Source organism: Ornithorhynchus anatinus, chromosome 20 (genome assembly GCF_004115215.2).
Source record: "Ornithorhynchus anatinus isolate Pmale09 chromosome 20, mOrnAna1.pri.v4, whole genome shotgun sequence".
Taxonomy (NCBI): domain Eukaryota; kingdom Metazoa; phylum Chordata; class Mammalia; order Monotremata; family Ornithorhynchidae; genus Ornithorhynchus; species Ornithorhynchus anatinus.
Window position 1 is genome coordinate 10,475,574 of NC_041747.1, and position 27,308 is coordinate 10,502,881.

At 44.4% G+C, this 27,308-nt stretch overlaps 1 protein-coding gene and 1 long non-coding RNA gene across 3 annotated transcripts in view; one reads left to right on the top strand and one right to left on the bottom strand.

Annotated features, from left to right (window-relative positions):
• The window catches only part of LOC103170471, a 36,414-nt gene extending 25,823 nt beyond the window's left edge, over positions 1–10,591 (bottom strand). For both annotated transcript variants that reach the window (XR_003754013.1, XR_486199.3), the window contains exon 1: positions 10,460–10,591. This is a non-coding gene — a long non-coding RNA (uncharacterized LOC103170471). The remainder of the gene's footprint in view (positions 1–10,459) is intronic.
• TNFSF13B (TNF superfamily member 13b) overlaps positions 1–22,693 on the top strand; it is a 29,639-nt gene extending 6,946 nt beyond the window's left edge. The window contains exons 3-6 of the mRNA XM_001514703.5: positions 6,107–6,163; positions 15,112–15,224; positions 15,865–16,015; positions 22,387–22,693. Of these exons, the coding sequence (XP_001514753.3) occupies positions 6,107–6,163; positions 15,112–15,224; positions 15,865–16,015; positions 22,387–22,499 (434 nt within the window). The 3' untranslated portion in view covers positions 22,500–22,693. The remainder of the gene's footprint in view (positions 1–6,106; positions 6,164–15,111; positions 15,225–15,864; positions 16,016–22,386) is intronic.
• Positions 22,694–27,308: the final 4,615 nt, after the last annotated feature.

Consider the following 27,308-nt stretch of genomic DNA (forward strand, 5'->3'; position numbering starts at 1 on the left):
TGTGGGGTTCACAATCTTAGTAGGAGGGAGGACATATATTGAATCCCCGTTTTACAGTTGAGGAAACTGAGACACACAGAAGTGAAGTGAGTTGCCCAAGGTCACACATCCAACAGGGGTCAGAGCCGAAATTAGCACCCAAGTCTTCTGCCTCCTGGGCCCCTGCTTTTTTCCACTAAGCCACTCTGCTTCTCACACTTTAAGCACTTAATATTCACTCCACCCTCTGCCTCATAGCACTTACGTACATATCTGTAATTTATTTTAACATCTGTCTTCCCTTCTAGACTTTAATATCCTTGTGGGCAGGGAACAATGTATCGACTCTGTTACACTGTACTCTCCTGGGTGCTTAGTACAGTGCTCTGCACACAAGTCAGTGCTCAGTAAATACCATTGATTTGGTTCAGCTGAATCTGGCTCCCCAGAGGAGACTATCCCTTGCTTTGCCAAAATCAATATCTGAAGGTCCCAGACATTCCCATGTCCCTGATGCCTCCATATTCAGAAATTGCCCATCGTTAATGTTGAATTTCATGCCGCTTCATTTTTATTTCATCGTCTTGCTTTTTTCCCCAGTGGCTTTTCCTGACAAGTGAAATTCCTCCTTTAAACACTCAAGAGAGCACTACTGAGTATTAGTGACTTGCCCAAGTTCATACAGCAGGCAAGGCAATTCTCCGTACCTAGTTTCCTCATCTGTAAAGAGGGGATAATAACACTTGCCTTCTCTCCCTACCACACAGGGTCGTTGAGCTACTGAATGTGAGAGCTACTTACTGAATGTAAGTAGCTGAAATGAGCTACTTAATGTGAGAGCACTTTGGGAATAAAAGCGCTATAGAAAACCAAGGGGAAGAAAGCCAAGAAAAATGGTGGGGTTGGAATTAGAATCCAGGAGTCCTGATTCCCAGTGCCATCTTCTTTTCACTAGGCCCCAGCGTCTCCCATACTTAGTGATAAAACTCGTCTAAAACACTAAATCCTGATCCAAGTTTTCTAACCTGTCTGCTGCAAGAAACAACTTATGGTGAGAACTCCTCCTACCTCTTCTTCAGTTAAGACCAAACTAAACAATTCAGGGAATCTTGTTTACCTCTCCTTTTTTTGGGGGGGGGCAGACATATGTTTTTCCTAGGTGTACCGCACAGTGTTTTTCAGGAACTTTTAAGTCATTCTCACAGCTTACTTCTTTCCCTAGCTAGTCATTTTCATTCACATTTTTGGGTGGTTTTTCTTCAATCTATGGAAACATTATATTACTTTAATCAACTAATTTTAAAAAGTTACTCCTACTAGTTTGGGTGAGTAAAACCAAGTCAAAACTAAATAAAACTAGAGAAGCAGCATGGCCTAGTGGATAGAGCCTGGCCCTGGGAGTCAGAAGGACCTGGGTCCTAATCATGGCTCCTCCACTTGCTTGCTATGGCAACTTGGGCAAGTTAATTCATTTCTATAGGCCAGTTCCCTCATCTGTAAAATGAGGATTAAACCTGTGAGCCCCAAGTGGGAGAGGGATTGTGTCCAACCTGATTTGCTTGTAACCACCCTAGCACTTAGTGCCTGCTACGTAGTAAGTGCTTAACTACTACTATTATTATTATTATTAATAAGTTGAGGGATGCCTGCAGCAATTTTATCTAATGAATCTTGAGGTGCTGAATATCTGGGAAACATTTTCCCAAGAAGGGAAGGCTGAGGATCCCGGAATTACAACGAAATCCAACAGCTTGATTTGGGGAAATATTGCTGACTTTTACAGACATTTAGATGTAGCCTTGGCACAGCAACTGAAGGATCTTGGTAAAAATCCCAAAACTCCCCCGATCTCTGTCGCTGCAAATGCACCCTATCAGGCGTCATCTCAGCCCAGACAGCTGTACAATCAATACCATTCATTCCTCCCTCATTGACGTCCTTTCCTATTTATCCTTCCAGATGTTTAATTCCCTTCTGAAGCGCCCTCTTTGTAACTCCCAATGAACCTACTAATAATTCTCTTGATTAAAAACGTTCTCATGCAAACTTTCCCAGGATTTATCTTTAATAATAATTAGAGCGGTACTTGTTAAATGCTCACCATGTGCCACAAGGGTAGCTACAAGATCACCTGATTGGACACAATCTCTGTCCAGAGATATCCTCTCTCTCTCTCTGAGATGACTGAGAAGAGACAGTAGCCTCTCTACACTAAAAATCTAACGTTTCTTCTTAGGCTGCACACAATAAGCACTCAATAAATACGACTGAATGAATTTCCCCCTTTTTCCTCTTACAATACCTGTCCTCACAATCTACCCCTTTCTCACCACAAACTTCGACCTCTTAGTCTCTTCTGACACCTTCAGGTGAACCCATGTCTAATCCCTCCTAAAAATGTCATCCTGCAACCCTACCTCACTCTCCAATACACCTCTCATTTCCCTGCTCTCATCCCTCTCCTATCCTGAATATTCCTCACCCAATTCACTCTTTGCCAAGTCCAGTAATCTGATTTTTCACCCCCTTATCTCTACTGAGACTGCTCTCCCCATTGTCTCCAAACACTGTCCTCTGTCCTTCTCCTCTCAGACCTCTGGCCTGCCTTTGATATTGTTGGCATTGTTATGCGAATGGTAAGAAGCATTTCTTTCGGTTTTTGTGACTTGGTCTTCAAAAGGGAAGTCAGTTGGTACAAGCTGCCTGCACTCTTTTACCACCAGCCTTCCCCTTTGGCAATTTTCCTCATCAGCTGCTCCTTCTCTTGCCATCATTTCAGCTCCCTGTAATCTGCTTCCTACCCTACACTTCACTAAACTTTGCCTCCCTCTTAGACTGTGAGTCACCTGTGGGATAGGGACTGCGTCTCTTTTTTATGGTATTTGTTAGGCACCTACTAAGAGTCAGACCCTCAACTAGGCGCTGGGGTAGATACAAGCTAATCAGGTTGGCCCCAGTCCCTCTCCCACATGGGCTCACAATCATTACCCCCATTTTACAGATGAGGTCACTGAGGCCCAGAGAAGTGAAGTGACTTGCCTAAGGTCACATTCAGTCAAAAGCAGCAGCAAGGAGTAGTGGATTGAGCATGGGCCTGGGAGGCAGAAGATCATGGATTCTAATCCTGGCTCCACCACTTGTCTGCTGTGTGGGACAGTACTTCACTTCACTTTTCTGTGCCTCAGTTACCTCATCCGGAAAATGGGGATTGAGACTGTGAGCCTCACATGGGACAGGGATTGTGTCCAACTCCATTTGCTTGTCTCCACCCCAGTGCTTAGTACAGTGCCTGGCACATAGTAAGTGCTTAACAAATAATATCATCATCATCATCATCATCATAAGCAAGTGGCAGAACTGAGGTTAGAACCCAGGTCCTCTGACTCCCAGGGTTTTTCCACTAGGCCACGCTGTTCCCCAATCTGATTTGTTCTGACACACAGTAAGTGCTTATCTAATACCACAATGCTTATTCCACCAAGGTAGATCCCTTCTATCTTTCAGGGCTACACTACAAACCCACCTCCTCCCTGAAGCCTTCCCATTCTATAGTCCCACTCATTCGGCTCCTCGCGCTTAGTATGACTTTATAATTTTTTTTGGGTCTTAGTGTCTTTATTTTTATGTGTCTTGTCTAATCTGTGGCTCTCTTCTTTCTGCCTTTTGTGTTCCCACCCAAGTTTGTGTTATCTTGCTTCCTCTAGGTGGCTGGCTCCATAAGTCTGGTCTCTGTTGTTTCTGTGGAAGTCTCCATAGAGTTGACTTCAAAGCCCTGCCTGGAAGGAATGTGCTAGGAGACTGCAGAGTGGCCTAGTGGAAAGGGCACGGGCCTGGGAGTCAGAAGGACCTGGGTTCTAATCCCAGCTCTGCCAATTATTTGTTGGGTGGCCTTGGACAAGTTCCTTAACTTCTCTGGTCCTCAGTTCCCTCCACTGTAGAATGGGGATTAAATACCTGTTCTCCCTTCTCCTTAGACTGTGAGCCCCGTATGGGATAGGGACAGGTAAATCAGGTCAGACATAGTCCCATAGTCCCATCGCTTGGAACAGTGTTTGCCACATAGTAAGCGCCTAACAAGTAGCACTAAAAAAAAAATCCTACTGAGCAACAGACTACAAACAATGATATCTAGGATCTAGCCCTGCAAAGACTTTTCAAGTGTTATACAAACGCAGCCTGCAAGAGAGGCCGCCTAATGTATTTCCTTAAAATTCGATGTGTATCTTACGGCTTTTGGAACAGCATCTGTTGCCTGGCTAGATGATTAACCGCCTGGGGAGAAACCATATTTCAGTAAACCCTCTTTGATTTGCTTTTACAGGAAAGATAAAAAGGGGAAGTTGTGGGGAAGAGCTCAGGTCAAGAGCCAATAATTTGGCCGCTTGGCTTTAGCGATGGCCATGTGAATTAGCGAGGCAAGCGGCTGTATCTGACCACCCGGCCGGGACCGTGGAATCCACTTAGGACAGGCTCGCGGTGGCCAGTGTGGACAGATGGATTCTTTTCCATGAGGGACTTGATCTTCATGGTGCACTGTGCATCGGGCTTCTTATGGGCAGGGAATACCTTAATTCCCTTGTGTCAGGAGCTTAGTTCAGTGCTCTGTACGTAGTCAGAGCTCAATAAATACCATTGATAGATTGTTTGGGGGACACCACTGTCACCAGCCTTCAGACCCCGGGATGGGGCAGCTCTTCTTATTTTCCCTATTCATCCTTTTTCCCTCGGGCCCCGCCTCTTCGGCCTGTACCCCATCCCTCCCCATGTCCTTTTCCCTCATCTTTTTAAAGAAGGAGTGGGGTCTAGTGGGAAGACCATGTGCCTGGGAGGCATAGAACCTTTTTAAGAAATTTTTGTAAGTGCTTACTATGTGTCAAACACTGTTCTAAGCGTTGGGGTAGATACAAGTGAATTAGGTTGGACACAGTCCCTGTCCTGCATGGGGCTCACAGTCTAAGTAGGAAGGAGAACAGGAGAACTGAGGCACAGAGGAGTGAAATGACTTGGCCAAAGTCACCCAGCAAGCACTGGCGGAGCCAGAATTAGAACTCAGATCCTCTGACTCCCAGGCCTGTGTTCTGGTCAATCAACTGATTGATAGACCTGGGTTTTAATCGGTCAGTTCTATTTATTGAGATCTTACCATATTTGGGGCACCGTACTAAGAGTTTGGGAGAGTATAATACAACAAAATTAGCAGACACATTCTCAGCCCTTAATAGGTTTACAGTTTAGAGATTGTAATCCCAGCTCCCCCATCTACCTGCTGTGTGATCATGGGCAAGTCACTTAACTTTTCTGTGCCTCGGTTCCCTCTTGTGCAACATGGGGATTCGTACCTGTTCTCCCTCCTACTGAGACTGAGAGTCCATGTGGGACCTGATTATCTTGAATCTATCCCACCACTTAGTATAGTGCTTGGCACATATTAAGCACTAAAAAATACCACAATTATTATTTTCATTGTGATTATTATTATTACCATCTTTTCCCCATCACTAAAATACCCTATAAGCAGAATTACCTCAGTTACCCCTCCCAGATTCAGATCAAGGTTTTGGGCATCAGCCCAACGATAACAATAATTTACTAAGCACTTCCTATGTACAAAAAAACTGGGCTATGCTGGGCACTAAAGGTAATTAGTCCAAGCAACACAGATACTGCTTGACTAGGAGAAGCAGAGTAGCCTAGTGGAAAAAGCCCGGGTCTGGGAGTCAGAAGATGTAGAGTATTTGGGAATGATTTACTCTCCTGACATAGTTGATTTCCTTGATGGCTGCTGATTTCTAAATGTCCCTTGACATTTTGCACCTAATTAGATTTGCAACCCAAAGATAAAATGGTTGTATTTTATCAGTGCAGGGAGCTTCTTTAAAGAGATTACACCCTGTCAAGTTCCAAGGCACTATTAAACCGTGGCAGTCCATCTTAAAAAACCCTAAGGTAAGAATTACTGAGAGACTCATCCAATACATTTTGCTGCCGGTAGTGGGAAATGAGCACATGGTTTTGGCTGGCTGGCTAACCTGCTAATAGGGTATTTCTTGTAGCTCTGTTACATGACAGAGACCCTGAGTCCTCATTTCTCCCCACCTAACTGAAGTGTGATATTTTTATTTTTCAGTGATTCAACCTTGTTTGCAACTGATTGCCGATAGCAAAAGCCCCACCCTTCACAAAGGTAACACCGTGAATCCCCCCAATTTTCTGCTTGGAATTTTAGCCCAGATAAACTTCAAGGCTTGTACACTTGGTCGACACTTGTAGGATCAAATTAAAATGTGAAACAGGATAAGCCTGGTTTTCCATGAAGTGCCTAATTAACAAGAAAAATAGTTGGTATGAAATATTTGGATGCACCTAGGTGCCATTATTCTGTTAGATAATCCTGGATGGTTGGTTTATGAATTGGGATTTTCTATTTTGTCCCCTTGTTTCCCAGATAAAGACTCCTGGTCTCCAACACAGTTTCTGAACTGAAAAATGAACTTGAATGTTTTAAACCTCCTTTAAAACGGCAGTTGTTCTTTGTTCTATGTTTTTACAATGACTTAGGCGTGCAACATTTAACAGGAAGCTAAAGGAACTTCCGTAGAACAGAAATAAAACCACCCAAACTACTCCAGGGACTAATTCCAGTTGCTGTACTTCACAAAGTTTGGAGGCAGCAATAATTTTTGCATGCATGCATCAAGATTCTATCTGGGAGAATGTTGGGCCCTCTGAGTTCATTCATTCAATTGAATTTATTGAGCGCTTAGTAAGCGCTTGAAATGTACAGTTCGGCAACAGATTGACGAATCTGCTGAACAGATGACTCAATCATCAGTGAACGGTTTTTTTTATGGTATTTAAGTGCTTACGATGTGCCAGGCAATGTACTAAGCACTGGGGTCTGGTCTTGTGCTGTCGAGTCGTCTCTGACCCATAGCGACAGCATGGACGCACCTCTCCCAGAGCTCCCCACCTCCACCTGCAAATCGTTCTGGTAGTGCATCCACAGAGTTTTCTTAGTAAAAATCCAAAAGTGGTTTACCATTGCCTTCTTCCGCGCAGTAAATTTGAGCCTCTGCCCTCGACTGTCTCAAGTGCCACTGCTGCCCAGCACAGGGGAGTGTTGACTTGTAGCAGGTTGCCTGCCACTCGCTAGCCACTGGCCACGTTAGGAATGGAATGGGAAGGCCTCTGCTTGACTCTCCCTCACACAGCCGAGACTGGTAGAGCAGTGGAAGATCTCCAGGTGCCATCCTGAGAAGGGGAAGCACTGGGGTAGATACAAGCCTATCAGGTTGGACACAGTCCCTAACCCACATGGGGCTCATGGTCTTAGTCCCCAATTTACCGATGAGGTAACGGAGGCTCAGAGAAGTGAAGTGACTTGCTCAGGGTCTCACATAGCAGAGGAGTGCTAAAGCCAGAATTAGAACAGGGGTCCTTCTGACTCCCAGGCCCGTGCTCTACCCACTAGGCCACACTGCTTCCCAGTCATCATCATAAGCAGAATTTGTGCCATCCTTCTTGACTCTAGCTGTGATGGTAACTTCATTAGATGTTAGGGGGAAAGCTGTGCCTTTACATCTATTCCTTGAGGGCTGAGATTGTGTCCACCAACTCTGCTGTACTCAACTCTCCCAAGTGCTTAGTACAGTGCTCTGCACACAGTAAGAGTTCAATAAATAGCACTGTTAGTAGCAGAGCTGCGGAAAGAGCGGTGGAAGTAAAATTCCCTCTTGGTTCCGAATGAACCTTGAGCTGCCATAGTGTGTAAAAGCCCATCGCCACGCTTCAGGTCTCGGTTCGGCTGAGGGGAGGAAATGTAGCTATCAATTCTGTTCTACTGTATTCTCCCAAGCACAGCGCTCTGCACACAATAAGAGCTCAATAAATATCACTGATTGATTTCAGTCTGCTTAGACTTATATCCCTATAGGCTTGGCATTTACCCTTATGCTTGGGCATCGATAATCAATCAATGGTATTTTTTGAGCGATTACTGGGTGCAGTGCACTGTACTAAGTGCTTGGGAGAGTACAATAGAACAATGCTGGTAGACACGTTCCCTGCTCACAGCCTGTCTCTTGAGGTTAGGCTCCCTTATTCCACCCAAGCAAAATGGGGAAAACAAGTCCAAACTGCATCAATAATGTGACACTGAAACGACAGAATTCTCCCCAAAACAGAATATTTTGAATGTTGAATGAGTCAGAGTCTAAATGATCTGGTTTGAGTCAAGAGGCCTGAACTCTGGTTAATGTTCTGCCATTAACCTCTTATGTAATCCTGGGCTCCTCTGAGAGTCCTTCAGCAGTAACATCAGAACTACCCCCCAGGGAAGGTCTTCCATCTACATCTGGAAGATATGGCACAGTGCTCTGCACACAGTATGCACTTGGTAAATACGATGTTTCCTGACCTCTTCTAGATGGGAGTTTGCTCGGTGGATAGATCCATTTTTCAATGCTTTTCCATTTGGATAGGCTAGTTGATGGGATTTTTTTTTTCCTCACCCTGCCTTAAGATAAATGAACCGAGATCTATTGAACCAAGAAAGAAACTCACTTCCCAGAACCAAGGCAATCTTTCCACAGCCCCCAGCGTTCCTCTCCCCCTACTTCCCTTTGCCAAATATTTGGTTGTTTCTGCTTGGGACAAGCATATTTAAAGAATAAATTCAATAGAAAAACCAGCTCCGAGCTGAAATCCACAATTTAACGTTAAGGCCCAACTTAACAGTTGCAAAATTCATGGTAGGTCAATGTAATTGGCGTCTGGCGATTCACATAGCCCTAGTCCCCTTTCCAGACCTGCCCCAGAAATAGAGAAATGAGTCTGCCCATCCAACTGAAAAAGTGTAGCTCAGATATTTTTCCCTCAAAGTGTAGCTCAGATATTTTTCCCTCACCTGACTGATGGTGTGTGTGTTCTACTAGTATTTAATCACCTACTCTGTGCCAGGCATTGTACTCAGCACTGGAGTAGATACAAAATAATTTGGCTGGACAGGGTTTATGCCCCACATGAGGCTCACAGTCTTAATCCCCATTTTACAGATGAGGTAACTGAGGTAAAGAGAAGTTGGGACTTGCCCAAGGTCACCCAGCAGACAAGTAGCAAAGCTGGGATTAGAACCAGGGTCCTTCTGACGCCCAGGCTCCATCCACTTGGCCACGCTGTTTCTTCTGTGGTGTCTCCAGATGGGCCTGAAAGCCACGCAAGTGGGCAGTAAGACAAGGAAGGAGAGGGCAGAGCCATCTTGCCCCCACGCAGCTATCCATTGGGAAAGCTCCCAGGCAGGAGTGGAGGGTGGGCGGTAGTCAATCACTGGTATTTACTGAGCACTTACTGTGTGCAGAGCACGGTACTAAGCACTGGGGAGAGTACAATAAAACAGAGTTGGTAGACATGTTCCCTGCTCACAACGAGCTTGGGGTTTGGAGAGCGGTAGTGTCCCCCTCACTGGGGCTGTGGATAACGGGCTGGTTGGCACTCACATCCTCCTACTCGCTATCATATGGAAGAAACTTCACCCTCTCTGGCAGAAGGTCGGGACTGAAGGAAGTCCCAGATACAGCGCTTAGTACAGTGCTTTGCACACAGTAAGCGCTCAATAAATACGACTGAATTGAATATAGCCATCAGACCACCGGGAGAGGCAAGACCTGAGAGAAGATGAACTGCTGCTTTTTACTGTTTATTGTTTCTGAGTTGTCGAATTTTGCCTTTCAGTGCTTTTTTTTCCCAGTGGGTATGTCCCTCCCCACTCTTAGATTGTGAACCTCTTGTGGTCCAAGAATTGTGTTTGAATAATGTCTGAGTCTTCCCCTTTTAAAAGTTCAATGCTGGTCTAGTATATATGATTGTCCTTTGGATTCCAAGATGATCCCACGGATGGCGAAGTTCACCTGGGAATTTGTGGGGGCTGAACAGGTTGATGCTGTGGTCGAGGGGTCCTGACCACATTGTTTAGACACAAAGACCTCCATCAGGCTGTTGTTTGGATCAGCACTGTTTCAACTTCTCTGCTTCCCAATCCTCCTAAAATGTCTATTCAAAAAGTGTGGCTGAATGGAGAGTGCACAGGATTGGGAGTCAGAAGGTCTAGATCGTAATCTGGGCTTTGCCACATAACAATATTAATAATAATAACATTGATTCAAGGATAAAGCAGTAATGATATAATGATAGTAACATGTGCCAAGCACTGGGTCGATACAAGGTAATCAGACTGGATGCCGTCTCTGTCCCAAATGGGGGCTCTTGCAGTCTTATTAGGAGGGAATAGGATTTAATTCCCATTTTATGGATGAGGAAACTGAAACAGAGAAAGTGACTTGTCCAAGGTCACACAGCGGACAAGTGAGGCAGTGGAAGGAGCATGGGTCTGGGAGTCAAAGGGCCTGAGTTCTAATCACAGCTCCACTACCTGGCTTGGCACATAGTAAGGCTCAACAAGTACAATAATAATTATTATTAGTACCTTGATCAGAGGGTGCAATGCTGGTCTTCCAGATGTCTTCCATGTCCAGTGGTGTTGCCATATTGGTTGAGGCTTCACTTGACTCCACCTTTAAAGCATATCCTGGCTCTTGTCTGTTGTGTGGCCTTGGGCAAGTCACTTCACTTTTCTGGGCCTCAGTGACCTCATCTGGAAAATGGGGATTAAGACTGTGAGCCCTACGTGAGATAGAGACTGTGTCAACCCGATTACTTTGTTATCTACTGCAGGGCTTAGTACAATGCCTCTCATATAGTAAGCACTGAACAAAAACTATTATTATTATTATTATATCTTCTATCTCTTTTGTTTTCAGTTACCCCATTTCAGCTCCACATGCAGCAGGTGTTCAGCTATCCTCTGTGTCTACCCCAGCGCTTAGAACAGTGCACTGCACATAGTAAGCGCTTAACAAATACCAACATTATTATTATTCTCTGCCCATGGCTCCACCAGTGAAGCTGGGTTGAATCAATCAGTGGTATCTATTGAGTGCTTGCTGTGTGCAGAGCACTGTACTAAGCGCTTGAGTGTAACTTCAGTGCTAAGAGCCCGATTTAGTTTCAGGACTTGTTTGATTGGGATTCTGTCATCTTACGGTGTGTAGGTGACACAAACTGCTCGAATCTTCAGCTGTGGAAGGTCCCGCTCCAGAAGCCTAGAAGTGGTTGAGGGTCACTAGAGGAGTAATGATATTTGCAGCTCTGTTGATCTGCACTTTGAATAATGACCATAAGAAGTGTGGTATTTGTTACATACTTACTATGTGCCAGGCACTGTTCTAAGCACTGGGACAGGTACAAGGTAATCAGGTTGTCCCACGTGGGGCTCACAGCCTTTATCCACATTTTAAAAAGGAGGTAACTGATGCACGGAGAAGTTAAGTAGCTTGCCCAGGATCACACAGCAGACAAGTGGCGGAGTAGGGATTAGAATCCACATTCTCTGACCCCCATGCCCATGCTCTTTCCACTAAGCCACTCTGCTTCTCTAATAATAATGGTATTTCTTAAGCACTTACTATGTACCAAGCACTGTTCTAAGTGCTGGGGTAGATACAAGGTAAGCAGCTTGTCCCACATGGGGCTCACAGTCTAAATCCCCATTTTACTGATGAGGTAACTGAGGCACAGAGAAGTTAACTGGCTTGCCTAAGGTCACGCAGCAGACAAGTGGCAGAGGAGGGATTAGAACCCACGTCCTTGACTTCCAAGCCCGTGCTCTTTCCACTAAGCCACATTGCTTCTCTGTCCCACGTGATGCTCACAGTCTGTCAGTCAATCATATTTATTGAGCACTTACTGTGTGCAGAGCACTGTACTACGCGCTTGGGAGAGTATAATATAGCAATATAATAGACACATTCCCTGCCCACAAGGAGCCAATCCCCTTTTACAGATGAGGAAGGTGAGGAGACACAGAGAAGCTAAGAGACCGGCCCCACGTCACACAGCCGGCAAGTGGCAGAGCCGGGATCAGAACCCAGGTCCCCTGATTCCCAGGCCTGTGCCCTTTCCACTAGGTAACACTGCTTCAGTCTGATGATTAGGGCCACCCCAGAGCCTGAAGCCTTTAGCCCACCCCGTACACTCCACTCCTCTGCCACCAACCTCCTCACGGTGCCTCGTTCCTGCCTGTCCCACCAATGACCCCTGGCCCACGTCCTACCACTGACCTGGAATGCCCTCCCTTCTCACCTCTGCCAAACTAACTCTCTTCCCCTAGTCAAAGCCCTTCTGAGAACTCACCTCCTCCAGGAGGCCTTCCCAGTCTGAGCCCTCCCTTTCCCTCTGCCCCTCCTCCCCTCTCAATTCCCCCTACTCCCTCCCCACAGCACTTGTGCATATTTGTATATATTATTTATTACTCTATTTTATTAATGATGTGTATATATCTATGGTTCTATTTATCTTGATGGTATTGATGCCTGACTTGTTTGGTTTTGTTGTCTGTCTCCCGTTTAGACCCTGAGCCTGTTGTCTCTGTTGCCGAATTGTACATTCCAAGCGCTTAGTACAGTGCTCTGCACATAGTAATCGCTCAATAAATACGATTGAATAGATCAGGTAGCCAGTTCAGGTGTCAGACAGAATCAGGAGGTTAACACAGAATTATCAAAGTGTTACGGTAAGAAGGAACACCCTATTCATTTTGGAAAGTCAAACTGTATACAGAGACCATCTGTTTTTAATACTTTCATATGCTTTCTGATTGGAACGGATTCATCGCTCCCATTATTGTGAGTTTCTCCATCATCTATGCTAAATTCTTTTTCTATTTAATCTGGGTGTTAAGTAACTTGAGGTTCACTTTATTTCCAAAAGGAACCGTGTTCTCACAACTTCATATTTTAAACCTCTTGGGTGGTTTTGTGTTGATGTTTTGCCATGATGTGATTATGAAATAACCTCGTTGAATTGATTTTTCACAGGCTTCATTTTTCCCAAGTCAGGTTTATATGAGTGAGGTTTTGGTTTTGTAGTGGGGGCAAATGGATAGCTCTGACAAGGAAGAACCGACTGAAGAATCCAGGGTGGTGGTTCTGTGGAAACTGTCGGGTGGGTGGACATGGAGTGATCAATGGGGAAGGGTCCCAGCACTAAGGGGGGCAGGAAAGGGATTTAAGGAAGGGAAGTTTTCCCCCAAAATTTCCTCCTCCTCCTCCTCCTCATCATCGTCCTCTTTTTCCTCCTCCTCCTTCTTCTCATCCTCCTCTCCTCCTCCTCCTTCTCCCCAATCCCTACTGCTCCTCCTGCTAACACTTTCCACATTGCTCCCATGTTCACCTTCCATTCAGGGGGATTCTGTCTGGCCATCTGGATTATTAATAATAATAATAATATGGTATTTGTTAAGCACTTACTATGTGCCAGGCACTATACTAAGCACTGGGGTGAATACAAGCAAATTGGGTTGGACACAGTCCCTGTCCCACATGGGGCTCACAGTCTTAATCCACATTTTCCAGGTGAGTTAACAGTCACAGAGAAGTGAAGTGACTCGCCCAAGGTCACACAGCAGACAAGTGGTGGAGCTAGGATTAGAACCCATGTCCTTCTGACTTCCAGACCTGTGCTGAATCATCCTGGGAGGGCTGGGAGACAGAAAATTCTCAATCCAGGGTGGAGGGGGATTTTAGAAGGGCAAATTTTCACCCTCAAATCCTACTCCCCCACCCTCAAAGGCATCTGAGGGAGAAATATCATTCTAACCATCCCTTAGCAAACTGACTCGTTATGAATGACACAGATAGTCATTTCAATTGAGACATGTTTCGGAAGGAACTAGGAAATGAAACAGACTAACAGTGCAGACCTCCTGGGTTTTGAAATGAGATAATGAGGCCGGCAGTACTGACACCGGTCAAACGTAATGACCCGTGGAGTCGCTTTCAAAGAAGCTGCAGCTCTCTGAGCGGTGCTCATAATAAGCCACTCATTAGCCAGCTGTTATAATCAAACTTTTTCTGCAGTTTGGCATGGCCAGGGTGGAACACATTAAAATGAGGCTGGGTCATGAGATTGGGAGCTCTTGATTGATGGCCATCGTCTAGGTAAACTCGATGCTCCTTCCCTTCCCCAGCTGTCAGCCTTCCTACTTTTTTTTAAATGGCACTTAAGCCATTTTTTTAAATGGCTCGCTAAGTTCCAGGCTCTGCACTGAGTGCTGAGGTAGATACAAGCTAATCAAGTTAGACACAGATCATGTCCCAAGTGGGGCTCACAGTCCCCATTTTATAGAGGAGGGAATTGAGGCCCAGAGAAGTGAAGTGCCTTGCCCAGACAAGTGGTGGAGCCGGGATTAGAATCCAGGTCCTTTTTACTTCCAGGCCCAGGCTTTATCCAGTAGGATGTCCTGCTTCCTGTGCTTTGGGGACTACTCAGATGACCTCCAGTGAAGAAAAAGGTGGAAAGGGGGTGGAAAACACGGCTGACATCAGATTCCTGAGACAGAATTGGAAGAAGGACATAAGGATCCAAAACCATTCATTTGGACTCTCTCAGTTTAGCTAACGCTAAACTGGCCCGGAGAATTCAGGCAGAAGATGGAGCATTAGAGAGTATGCTCATTGTGGACAGGACCTGTCATTTTCTTATCTTGTACTTCCCAAGCATTTAGTACAGTGCTCTTCCCACAGTAAGTGTTCAATAAATACCACTGATTATACTTAGAACAGTGTTCGACACATAGTAAGCGCTTAACAAATACCAACATTATTACTTTCCATGTGATTACTATAGTACATGGCATCCTGATGATGCTTAATACATGCTATTATTACTACTGACTACAAGAAAATGATCTTCAAAAGTAGCCCAGGCCATCCTGAGCTCTGTAACATTAGAGGAGGTGTTACACCACAGAAGGAGTAACGTAGCCATGTACTGGAGATGATATGTGCTCCAGTGTGAATGAGAAATACATGGCAGAACAAGCAGTTGTTGTTACGGTCCTCTGATTACTTGGAAGATAACTGTAGCATGGTTTTGTGGGATGAAATCGATAGTTCTCTCTATTTCTTTACTTGGATTTATTTTTCCCCTTTCAAGAGGGAATCTTTAAGGAACTTCTGAATGGGCATGGAAAACTAACTGGGATTTATTTTGGCTAATAAGAAACTCTTTTTGTTTCAGGGGATTCTACCTTTGTTCCCTGGCTTCTCAGCTTTAAAAGAGGAACAGCTCTGGAAGAAAAAGAAAATAAAATACTGGTCAAAGAAACTGGTTACTTTTTTATATATGGCCAGGTGAGAACTCTGCCATTTTCTATGTCCTACTATTCATTCAATAGTACTTACTGAGCGCTTACCTAGTGCAAAGCACAGTACTATACACTTATAGATGCTTCTGGTAATAAATGATAATTGTAGTACTTAAGTGCTTATTATATGCCAAACACTGTACAAAGTGCTGGGAAAGGTAGATGATAATTAGGTTGGATACAGTTCCTGAACCACAAGGGACAGTCTAAGGGGGAAGCGGTGTGGCGTAGTGGATAGAGCACGGGCCCGGAAAGCAGAAGGTCTTGGGTTCTAATTCCGCACCTGCTACTTATCCGCTGCGTGGCCTTGGGCAAGTCACTTCACTTTTCTGTGCCTCAGTTCCCTCATCTGTAAAAGAGGGATTAAGACTGTGAGCCCCACATGGGACAAGGACTGCTTCCAACCCAATTTGCTTGTGTCCGCCACAGTGCTTAATACAGTGTCTGGCATACAGTAAGAGCTTAAATACAATTATTACTATTAATCCCCATTTTACAGATGAGGAAACAGGCAGAGGGAAGTTAACCCACTTGCCTAAATTCAGTGACATAGTGAGTGGGTGGAGCTGGGATTAGATTTCTAATAATAGACGTTTCAAGTCTCCATCTTTGTTTTTGTCTCCTAGGTTTTATATACAGACACCACCTTTGCTATGGGGCATCTAATACAGAGGAAAAAGGCCCACGTTTTTGGTGATGATCTGAGTTTGGTGACGTTGTTCCGCTGTATTCAAAACATGCCTGAAATTCTCCCCAACAATTCCTGTTATACTGCGGGTAAGGACTTGCTCTTTAACCTCCTTATTGGAAACTGTTTTCGAGTTCCCAGACTTTGTGTCGATGAGCCTGGAGAGGCAAATAATAATAATAATAATGTTGGTATTTGTTAAGCGCTTACTATGTGCCGAGCACTGTTCTAAGCGCTGGGGTAGACATAGGGGAATCAGGTTGTCCCACGTGGGGCTCACAGTCTTAATCCCCATTTTACAGATGAGGGAACTGAGGCACAGAGAAGTTAAGTGACTTGCCCACAGTCACACAGCCGACAAGTGGCAGAGCTGGGATTCGAACTCATGAGCCTTGACTCCAAAGTCCGTGCTCTTTCCACTGAGCCACGCTGCTTCTCCAAGAGACCATGATGAGAGAGTTGCCTCCTCCTGTCTTAGCAGTCTAGTCACCTTGCTAACATAATTTGAAAGAACTTAATGGTTTTAAATAGCACTGGGGTTGGGGGAGGTTTGTGGTGGGATAGTGGGGGAAGGTTTTCTAGTCCTAGGAAACAAAGAGTGATATTTTTCCGGCTGATATTTAACATCTAATAGGGTTAGGGTTAGGGTTAAGGAAGATCTTGCCTCATTTGGTTCTTAACAATTTATTGCTTCCAGAGAGCCCTTTCAAAGCAATGAGGAATACACTATGGGTTTTATCCTCTTTGCCAATCAACCATTTATTGAGCGTTTAATGTGTGCAGAGCACTGTAGTAAGTGCTTGAGAAAGTACAATATAATAGAATTGGTAGACATGTCCCCTGCCTACAAGGAGCTGACAGTGTAGAGGACTGTCTTACCCTATATGAGGTCTGATGGAACAGAAAGCAGGCTCAGTGGTTAGCCTTGTTGTCCCATCAATCCCTTCAGCATTCATAGTAATGTTAGTTGTAGAAATTAAATTTCTTAAACATTTACTGGGTGCAAAGGTCTGTACTGACATTGGGAAAGTACATGGATGAAATCTGGACTCATCCATACATCTGTTTATATCTTAGTAATTAACCCACTTTGTTCTATTGTACTCTCCCAGGAGCTCAGTACAGTGCTCTGCACACATAAGTGTTCAATAAATACCACTGACTGATTGAACTACCTAACTACCAGTCTATCCATCTGTTCACCCATCCATCCACCAATAGGTGGTATTTATTGTCTTCTGTGTACAGAACACTGTTTAAGTGCTTAGGAGAGTACAATACAATAGAGTATATGGATACAGGAGTTTACAATCTAGTAAACTCCTTCCACACATCCATAAATCTATTCAGTTGCCTACTTTTTATTCTCATTTGTATCTCTGCTCTTACTCTTTGTGGTAATTTGTGACTTTTTGGCCCATTACACAGTAAGCTCCTTGAGGTCAGGGTCTGGGACTTATTTCTAATGTGTGTTCTCAAACCCCTGGACCCAGTGTTGTTAAGTCCCCAGACCAGCATTCTGCACACAGCAGTTGTTCAATGAATCCATCTGGACAAAACTATATAGTATGGCCAGAAAAGTTCGATTTTTAAAATGTTTTAATCAGCTCACATTAGAGCACGTTAAAATGAGAAAATCGAAACTTCACAGAGAAATTGTAGTTATGTAGTATATTCTAGTGAAGTTATTTGCTTTTTGAAGGACCTGGGTTCTAAGCTCAGCTCTGCTACATGTCTGCTCTGTGACCCTGAGCAAGTCACTTAACTTCTTTGTGCCTCAGTTACCTCATCTGTAAAATGGGGATTGACTCTGGCCCCCATGTGGGTCATGGACTGTGTCCAACCGGATTAGCGTGTGTCTACCCCAGCGCTTAGTACAGTGCCTGGCACATAGAAAGCACTTAAAAAATAGCATTTTTTTTTTAAAAAGATGCCAAATATATAACAGCTAAAAGAGTGAGGAGATGTATGCAAATGCTCAGCAGCAGTGAGTTGATACATTAATACATATATATGCATGAATGAAATGACGTGAAATGATGCAGAAAGGGAAGAAGTGCCATTAAAGAAAGCAGTGGTGCATGCATTATTAGTTGGCAGGATCACCAAGCAAAGCCATCGATCAATGGTATTTATTAAGTGCTTACCGTGTGTAATCAATTGTATTTATTGAGCACTTACTGTGTGCAAAGCACAGCACTAAGGGTTTGGAAGAGTACAATATAACAATACAACAGACACATTCCCTGCCTATAACGAGCTTACAGACTAGAGGGGGAGATAGACATTAATATAAATACATAAATGCAGGAATGTACATAAGTGCTGTGGCGCTGGGACGGGGGGATGAAGCAAGGGAGCAAATCAAGGGGATGCAAAAGTAGAAGAAAAGGAAAAGAGGGCTTAGCCAGGGAAGGCCTCTTGAAGGGAACGTTCCTTCAATAAGGCTTTGAAACTGGGGAGGTGGAGGGAAGCACTTGGGAGTATACGATATAACAGAGCGAGTAGACACATTCCCTGTCCACCAAGAGCTTTCAGTCTCAAAGGAATGCTCCAAGAGGTGACCCTAGAACAGAGCCTTGCAGTGATGTGGCACATTCCCCGGGAAAAGTAAAGAGATTTGCTTTGGCTATCATGCCAGGTAGCAGGGCAAGCAGTTAGTACAGTGCTCTGCACACAGTAAAAACTCAATAAATATCATTGATTGGTTGAGTTTGCTCGGCAACTCATAAATAACACATTCTAGTGGCTTCACCACTTTCAGTTGTTTTGCAATGTTAAACCACAAGGAGTTTCACTGCTGGATTCTTTATGAAAATTAGGTGGTTCCCTTTGAATATATTTCTTCAGAATGGTAGTTAAGTATCCCACAGCCACAGTTTTCCAGGAGGAAAGTTCAAGCTGTTTCAGTGGGAGTGTGACCATGTTTTTTTAATGGTACTTGCTAAGTGTTTACTATGTGCCAGGCACTGTACTAAGCAGTGGGGTAGATACAAGTGAAGTCCTGTTGGACACAGTCCCTGTCCCACATGATGCTCACGGTTTTAATCCCCATTTTACAAAAGAGATAACTGAGGTACATAGAAGTGATTGCCCACAGCAGATAGCAGACAAGCGGCAGAGTTAGGATAAGAACCCAGGTCCTTCTGACTCCCAGGACCATGCTCCATCCACTTGTCCATGCTGCTTAGTTCTAATCCTGCGCTTAGAACAGTGCTCGGCACATAGTAAGCGCTTAACAAATACCAACATTATTATTATTAATCCTGACTTCGCGAAGTCATTTGACTTCTCTGTGCCCATTTCCTCACCTGTTTTACCTCCCTTTTAGACTGTAAACCCTATGTGAGACAACGATTGGGTCCAATCTGATGTCCTGTATCTATCCTACTTGGTTAAGCGCTCAGCTCACTACATCAGTACCATCATTATAAAAACCCATCTGTGGCAGGCAGTATCCCAGGAGAATGGAAGGTGAATGAATGTGCCTAGGGCTGGGGGAGGATTCAGTCCCTACGTATTGACCACTGATCCAAAAGCAGCTTATCCATGAATGACGTACTTCCCAAACACCCCCTGTAGAGGTAGAGTGAGGCAAGTGTCATTTTTGCTGAGATTAGAACTCAGGTCCATCTGACTCTTGTTCACGTGATCCGAACACTAGGCCAGGCTCCTTCACCTAAGGAAGCCAGAACCAGCTAGAACTGACTGAACTCTGGTACCAGAAAAAGTTCAGGGGCGGGCAGCAGTGGCAGAATGATGAAGGGGAGGAAGTGTCGGGGTGAAGGGTTGGCTGGCGGGTTGGGGAGAGGGTGCTGCCCATCCCTACCCTGAGTCCCTGCTGTCCACTGTTGCTTTGGTCACCAGTAGCCACACTTCTCCCATTTTACTCTGACCCAAAGCTCTGGGCTTCTGACTCACCACCTCTTTCTCTGGCTGGCCACCCTCTCCCCTGCTGGGGGGTCCAGCTTCTGTCCACCACGCCAGTGGCCCTCTGACCACCTTTCCTCCCTCAAAGTCCACTCACTCCCAAAGCGTGAGGGAAGGCGGGGGTGGGGAAGAAAGGGGTCGGGGGCCACCGATGTTGCGGTCAGAACTTCTCATACTTCCAACTTACACATTAAATTCCCCTAACATCTGGCTAATGAATCACTTACTGTTAGGACTGCTAAGAGATCTGCGGGTTCCTCGATTCCATGGGTCATAACGTTTGGCCTGGAATGCCAGCACAAAGCCTCTCAGTCTCGTTTTAAAACCCGGGAAGCCTCTCTTCTCTTATATTTTCCTAGTCATCCTCAAAATGTGCCTGAATCAAAATGATTATTTCCATCTTTAAGATGATGACTGGGTTAACTGTATAATGATCATAATACTATTGATGATTCTCCTTCCTCTGGTGCCTGGGAGGGGTGGCGATGTGGTGATGGGGGTGTCTGTGTTGGGGGGGTGGGGTAGAGGGTGAGATTAAAGCAGGTAACTTCCACTCTTTAAAGAAGCAAGAAGGGGCCCAGGGGGGATTTTGGAGAGGGAAGTCTCAGTAGAATGAAGGCAGCAGAAGCCAGATTGCAGAGGGTCAAGGAGGAATGGAGGCAAGTGGTGTAGACGGTCCATTTGAGGAGTCTGACAGAACCAGGGGGAGGGAGATGGGGCGCTATTACTAGCTTCGGGGTTTGGTGAAACCAGTTTGGTTTTGGGGTTAAGGCATGTGGCTATAAGAATCTGTCTGATGGCAGAGGGGAATGAGCTGTCCGAGAAGGAGAGTTGATGACAGTGGTCAGGCAGGGGGGAAAAATGGTTGCAGGTGGTGTTAGAAGGTGACAAGGCATGGGGTTGGAAGACAGGTAGAAGAGGTAGAGCTTGAAAGTGGGTGAGAGAGTAAGGATAGTAGCTGGACATTAGCAGCAGAAGGAAAGAGTGGATCATCATCCCTGCCTTAGTGCACACCTGTGAAACTCAATCAAAAAGTGGTATTTATTGCACGCTTTCTTTGTGCAGAGCACTGTACTAAGCGGTTGGAAGAGTACAATACCACAGAGTTGGCAGAGAAAGCCAGTCTGTAGACTGGAAGCTCACTGGAGCAGGGAATGTGTCTGTTTATTATTATATTGTACTCTCCCAAGCGCTTAGTCTACCCATGTCTGACTTAAGCAACCATTTTCTGTTCGATCTGATATTTGCTAGAATCCCATCATTATGAAATCAATCCATTCGATATTCGACCGCTTCCTCCCCCTTACCAAGGCTGTATCTCCCAATGTTAATTCTGTTGGCCACAAAGATAAGGGAACTCTGCCTAAGAAGGATGAGGTCTGACCGAGGGAATTCAGATCGGCGATGGAACATGCTTGGCTGGAAGGAAAACAAGACATCCTCCATTCTTGATACAAAGAGTAAATTCTGCCCAATCCCTTCTCTAAAGCAGAGGAATCCCTAACTTTCCTAAGCCATCCTCATCACTGTGGCAGTAGTTGAAGCAACCTCAGGTGTTAACGGTTTCATCCTCATTTATAGAATTATTTCTGGGCCCAGTGAACTGAGCTAGGCTATAAGGGAAATTATAAAGGGAGACACAGATGTAGCCTTTGTTCTCAGAGACCTTAGAGTCAAAATAAGAAAAAAAGGACTGGACAAATGCAATGACCTAACACAACCCAAAAGAGATTCAAGAAAAGAAAAAGATGGGTAAAGATCTATGGTGTGGTTCCACTTTTTTAAAGGTATTGTTAAGCGCTTACTATATGCCAGGCACCCTAGTAAGCACTGACATAGGTACTAGCTAATCAGGGTGGACAATCCCCATTTCACAGATGAGATAACTGAGGCCCAGAGAAGTGAAATGACTTGCCCGAGGTCACACTGCAGACAAGTGGCGGAGCCGGGATTAGAATCCAGGTCCCCTGAACCCCTTGGTCCGTGCTCCACTAGGCCATGCCGCTTCCATTATAAACCTTTTTGAAATTTTCAGGTTCAATAAGCTCACCCTCCGAATGTAAAATAATATGCTTGGCACACACACATTTTGGCATTTCATCGTCATTCATTCTTCATTATCAAGTTACCCCTAGGTAAACAGAAGCATTTTCTTTTTGAACAGGCCAAGAGTCCATAATAATCACAGAGGGTTTCTGGCCACATTAAATTATCATGATGGACACATCTATGAGTGCTGACAGGCTTTTAAAAAGAAACAAACTTTTGCAAGCTGGAGGATATGTTTTTTTAGTCAGCAGCGGGTTAGCACTGGAGCCTTCCCAAAGCAAAACAGCTTCTAGTTTGGTCGCTGTGCAGTCAAATCTTCTTTTTAAATCCCCAAATAGCATCTGTTGCTAAAAATGATTTATTTGCTACTCCATGAGAGGCATCTATAAATTATTGTAAGCAATGATTATTTAGTGACTCAAACATTTTTCCTACACCCTTGCAGACCCACATAAAATTCTTCCTAATTGTTTTTTTCCAGGCATCGCAAAGCTAGAAGAAGGAGATGAGCTTCAACTTACAATCCCACGAAATAGTGCTAAAATATCATTGGATGGAGATGGCACCTTTTTTGGGGCAGTGAGATTGCTGTGACATAATTCTGCACCATTTTTGCAGCGGTTTTCTCCTCACTTCCTACCACCAAAAAAACACAATCTTGGAAATACAGAAAATCCGTCACATCAGCCATTTGTTCCTGTGCCTTTGAACCCAGACCAAAACAGGAAACAGACAGTTCCAGCTAACAGTTGTCACGTGAATTATGAGAAATACAATTCATTTAAAGAGAAGGGATATAAATTCTTGTTACTATAGTGACAGGAGAAATCACAAACCTTAAAGGGACAATTTCGATTGACAAAATATGCTCTTCACTATAAAAAAGTAGACTGATGGCAGGTCTCTTAAAGGAGCAGATGTTTAGGTTAAATTGTCCACGTTTTGGCCACCTGAATGATGGGGATAAGTCAGCCAATTGCATTTATTGAGCACTTACTGTGTGCAGAGCACTGTACTAAGTGCTTGGGAGAATATATTATAACAGACACATTCTCACAACGAACTTACAGTCTAGGAAGGAGTTCCAGGACTAGCACCCCATCACATTTTAGCTAACAAAAATGAATTTTTAAAAACTCTGACATTTAAAAATATTTAATCGAAACCACCACCTTGCAATTTATCAAATTAATCTGTTTTCATTCATTCAATCGTATTTATTGAGCATTTACTGTGTGCAGAGCACTAGAATGATAATAATGGTATTTAAGCGCTTACTATGTGCCAAACACTGCACTAAGCGCTTGGGAGGATACAATATAACAGAATTGGTAGAAATGGTCCCTGTCCACAAGGTGTTTACAGTCTAGAGGGGGAGACAGACATTTAAATGAATGACAGATGTGTAGGTATGAGCTCTGGGGCCGAGGGTGGGCTGAATAAAGGCTACAGATCCAAGTATAAATGTGATGCAGAAAGGAAAGAGAGTAGGGGGAAAAGAGGGCTTAGTCGGGGAGGGCCTCTTGGAAGGGATGTGATTTTGTGTTTTATTTTGATTCACAATTTACTATCTGAATCATTTAACTGTACTGATGCTCACCCAGTAAAACACATTCTCTGAGAAGGAAAAGTAAAATCCAAACCTTTCTTACACACAAGTGAATGAAAATTGCCCCCGAAGATCATCATTTCCCCCAAGAGTTGGTCACGGAGGGGATGCAGAAAAGCTCCAAGTTCAAATCCAATTTAGACATTTTTGATATACAGCATAAAGAATACCTAAGATTCAGCTAGTGTTTTTTTGGTCAGCCCATGTGGGATAAATTAGTTGGAGGCCGTCTCCCATGGTTTGCCTGAGATTACCATTATAGATCTCTTTGTCATCCAGTCGGGAATCGAGCTACTGCAAAAAGTGGTGATTAAAGGCTGCGACACTCTGATGTAGAAAGTGTGGTCTGTTTCCCGTGTTGACTTGTAGACTGCGGCGAGGAACGAGCCAGTTCTGACAGGACCTTCATCTCAGTCAGATGTACCCCCCCCCCGCAACATTCAACAACGTGGATTCTCCTCCCACTGTGCTCTCACATGGTATGCTTGGTGGGGAAAGGAAAACGTCACTCATTTCTCTCTTTTTCCAAAACAAATACACCCACCGGGTTCTAACCCAGTAAGCGCTCAATAAATGCCATTGATGAACTTTAAAAAGGTGAATAACCGGCAAGCGGGCCTGACTTTGAAACTCGTTAGTTATGCCCTTCTGACACTATTTTCACAAACTCGTTTTTTTAAATGGAAACTTTTATTAACTTTGACTTTAGTGTCTGTGTTGGCACACAACTGAGAAAGAGGAAGTAGTGTCCGCTGGTAGTTAGACCAGTAACTAAACAGTTAGGAATTGGTGGTTATTTTTCTCAGTAATAAGGCTGAGTTGGTCTATTAACTTATTTAACCTCTTTAGTTTCTGAAACTGCTCATTTCAGCCTTAACAACCCAGGGGGTCTTTTGTATTCTCCCCCTACCTGTCCATGTAATTGTTATTATTATTAATAATATTTGTTAAGCACTTACTATATGTCAAGCGCTGCTCTAAGCACTGGGCTAGATACAACCTAATCAGGTTGGCCAATTCCTGTGCCACACATAGGGCTCACAGTCTTAATCTCTATTCCACAAATGAGGGAACCGAGGCAGAGGGAAGTGAAGTGACTTGCCAGAGAAGTGGCTTTGCTGGGATTAGAACCAGGTCCTTCTGACTCCTAGGCCCATGTTCTAGCCACTAGGCCATGCTACTTCCAAATGGTCTCCCTACAAACACAGAAACTGTAAAATATTTTGAAATTAGCCCATGCTAAGCTAGCCCCAAAAGGTACTTTGAAAAGTTCAGATTTTTTTTTTTTTCCCTCAGCTAAAAAGGAAAGAGCTGATATTTACAGTGAGACTGAAATCTCAGTTAAAACATTTTTTATGATCATACAAAGCATCCCTCGCTAGACTGGAAGTCCTCTGTGGGTGGGGATCAACTCCATTGCATTTTCCCAAAGGTTTAATACCGTGTTCTACCTAAAGTAAGTGCTCAGTCAATGGTCTTTAATCAGTACTTACTGTGTGCAGAGCACTGTATTAAGTAGAGAAGCAGCGTGGCTCAGTGGAAAGACCCCAGGCTTGGGAGTCAGATGTCATGGGTTCGAATCCCAACTCTACCACTTGTCAGCTGTGTGACTGTGGGCAAGTCACTTCGCTTCTCTGTGCCTCAGTGACCTCATCTGTAAAATGGGGATTAACTGTGAGCCTCATGTGGGCCAACCTGATTACCCTATATCTACCCCAGCGCTTAGAACAGTGCTCTGCACATAATAAATGCTTAACAAATCCCAACATTATTATAACTTGGGAGAGAACAACAGCCATGCCCTGGCTTAATAGTATTCATTAATAATAATAATAATAATGTTGATATTCATTAAGTGCTATGTGCCAAGCATTGTTCTAAGCGCTGGGGTAGATACAAGGTAATCAGGTTGTCCCATGTAGGGCTCACAGTCTTCATTCCCATTTTACAGATGAGGTAACTGAGGCACAGAGAAGTTAAGTGACTTATCCAAGGTCACACAGCTGACAAGCGGCAGAGCAGGGATTAGAACCCATGACCTCTGACTCCCAAGCCCAGGCTCTTTCCACTAAGCCATGTTACTTCTCATTAAGTGTTTAGTATGTGCCAAGTACTAGGTAGAGGGAGGACAGGTATTTTATTCCCATTCTACAGATGAGGCAAGGAGAAGTTAAGTGAGTTGCCCAAGGTCACACAGCAGACAAGTGATGGAACCGGAATTAGAACCCATATCTTACTCCATGACCGTGCTCTTTCCATTAGGCTACACTATCAAGGACTATTTGGGTTACCATTCCCTCAGTGATCAGCAGACTGTTCCATCCAGAAAGAAAAAGTAGAAAATATAAACCTCCAAAGCTGGTATTTGCCATTTTCTTAATGTATTCACTCATATTTGGGTTTTCTCAGCCTGGTAATTTATACAGGCGATGAAATCTCACATTTTAGGACTCGCTTAATTGTTTCAACTAGCAGGTGCAGGGGGAGGTTGTGGAATGGAATTTAACGACTTAGCAAATAGTGTTCTGGACCTATAATTGAGGTTTAAATTGCCGGTACCCATTTTAAGTCTTTTTGCGGTGGGATGTTGTTGGTTTGCCAAAGAATCATTCTCCCTCTGTGTTCTTTGAAAGTGGTGCCTAGTTACCCACCTACGCTCCGGCAGCCTGGCCATTCCCAAATAAAATGAAGCATGCCAGTGGCTCCCATCCAGCTGAACTCCATCAGCCCGAGACAGACATTTGCAACTCTCGGTAGAGATAGCTTTGCTTTTAAGGGATGGAGAGTTTCCAGAACCAATGTGGTTTTCCCTACTATGTGGGTTTAGACCACGGAAACCCAAATTCCCCCTTCAAATGAGCAACTTAATCTTTTTCTTCTCAACGATTCTCCCATCCTGACATCCGGATAACGGTTTCTATGAAAAGTGATCCATAAAAACGGATGTGCCGATCGGGTTGTATGGAATCTCTCCCAGGGCTTTAGTTATAGGGCTTAGCGCCCAGTCAACGCTTTAGAAAAAACATTATGTGCTTGAAAAATTGATTTCTGAGAGTTCTTTCCCTCAGAGGCTGCGTGGGGGGAAAATCTGCTTGAGGACTGAAGACGCCTCAGGGGTTGCAGCTCACTTGGAAGTCATAGCTCTGTTGATGTTTCTTCTCTGATCTACCTGCTCAGTTGCTACTTTGGGTAGTTTCTCCCTGCAGACTAGTAGGAGGCGGGACCCTGGTGTTCCCTAGTCTTTTTTCAATAGTATTTTTTAAGCACTTACTATGGGTCAAACCCAGTTCTCAACACTGGGAGAGATAGGAGGGGTATGACAGGACTGTGAACAATCAGTAGTATTTGATGAGCGCTTAGTGTGGGCAGAGTGCTTAGGGAGTACAATACAATAGAGTTGGTAGACATGATCCCTGCCGCCAGGGAAGGGGAAGGAGGGACACAGGGATGAGAGCACCCATAAACATCACTGAGATTAAAAACTGAGTTAGAAATAAGGGAGCACAGGAGGGACTGGGGGAATAGGGAAGCGGTGTGGCCTAGTGGAAAAAGCACAGGCCTTGGAGTCAGAGGACCTGGGTTCTTATCCCAGCTCGGCCAATTGCTTACTGTGTGACCTTCCATAAATCACTCGACTTCTCTGGGCTTCAGTTTCTTCAACTGTAAAAGGGGAGTCAATACCTGTTCTCCCTCCTACTTAGACTGTGAAACCTGTGCGGGAAAGGGGCTGTGTCTGACCTAAATGACCTGTACTTATCCCAGCACTTAGAATGGTCTTTGACACATATTAAGTT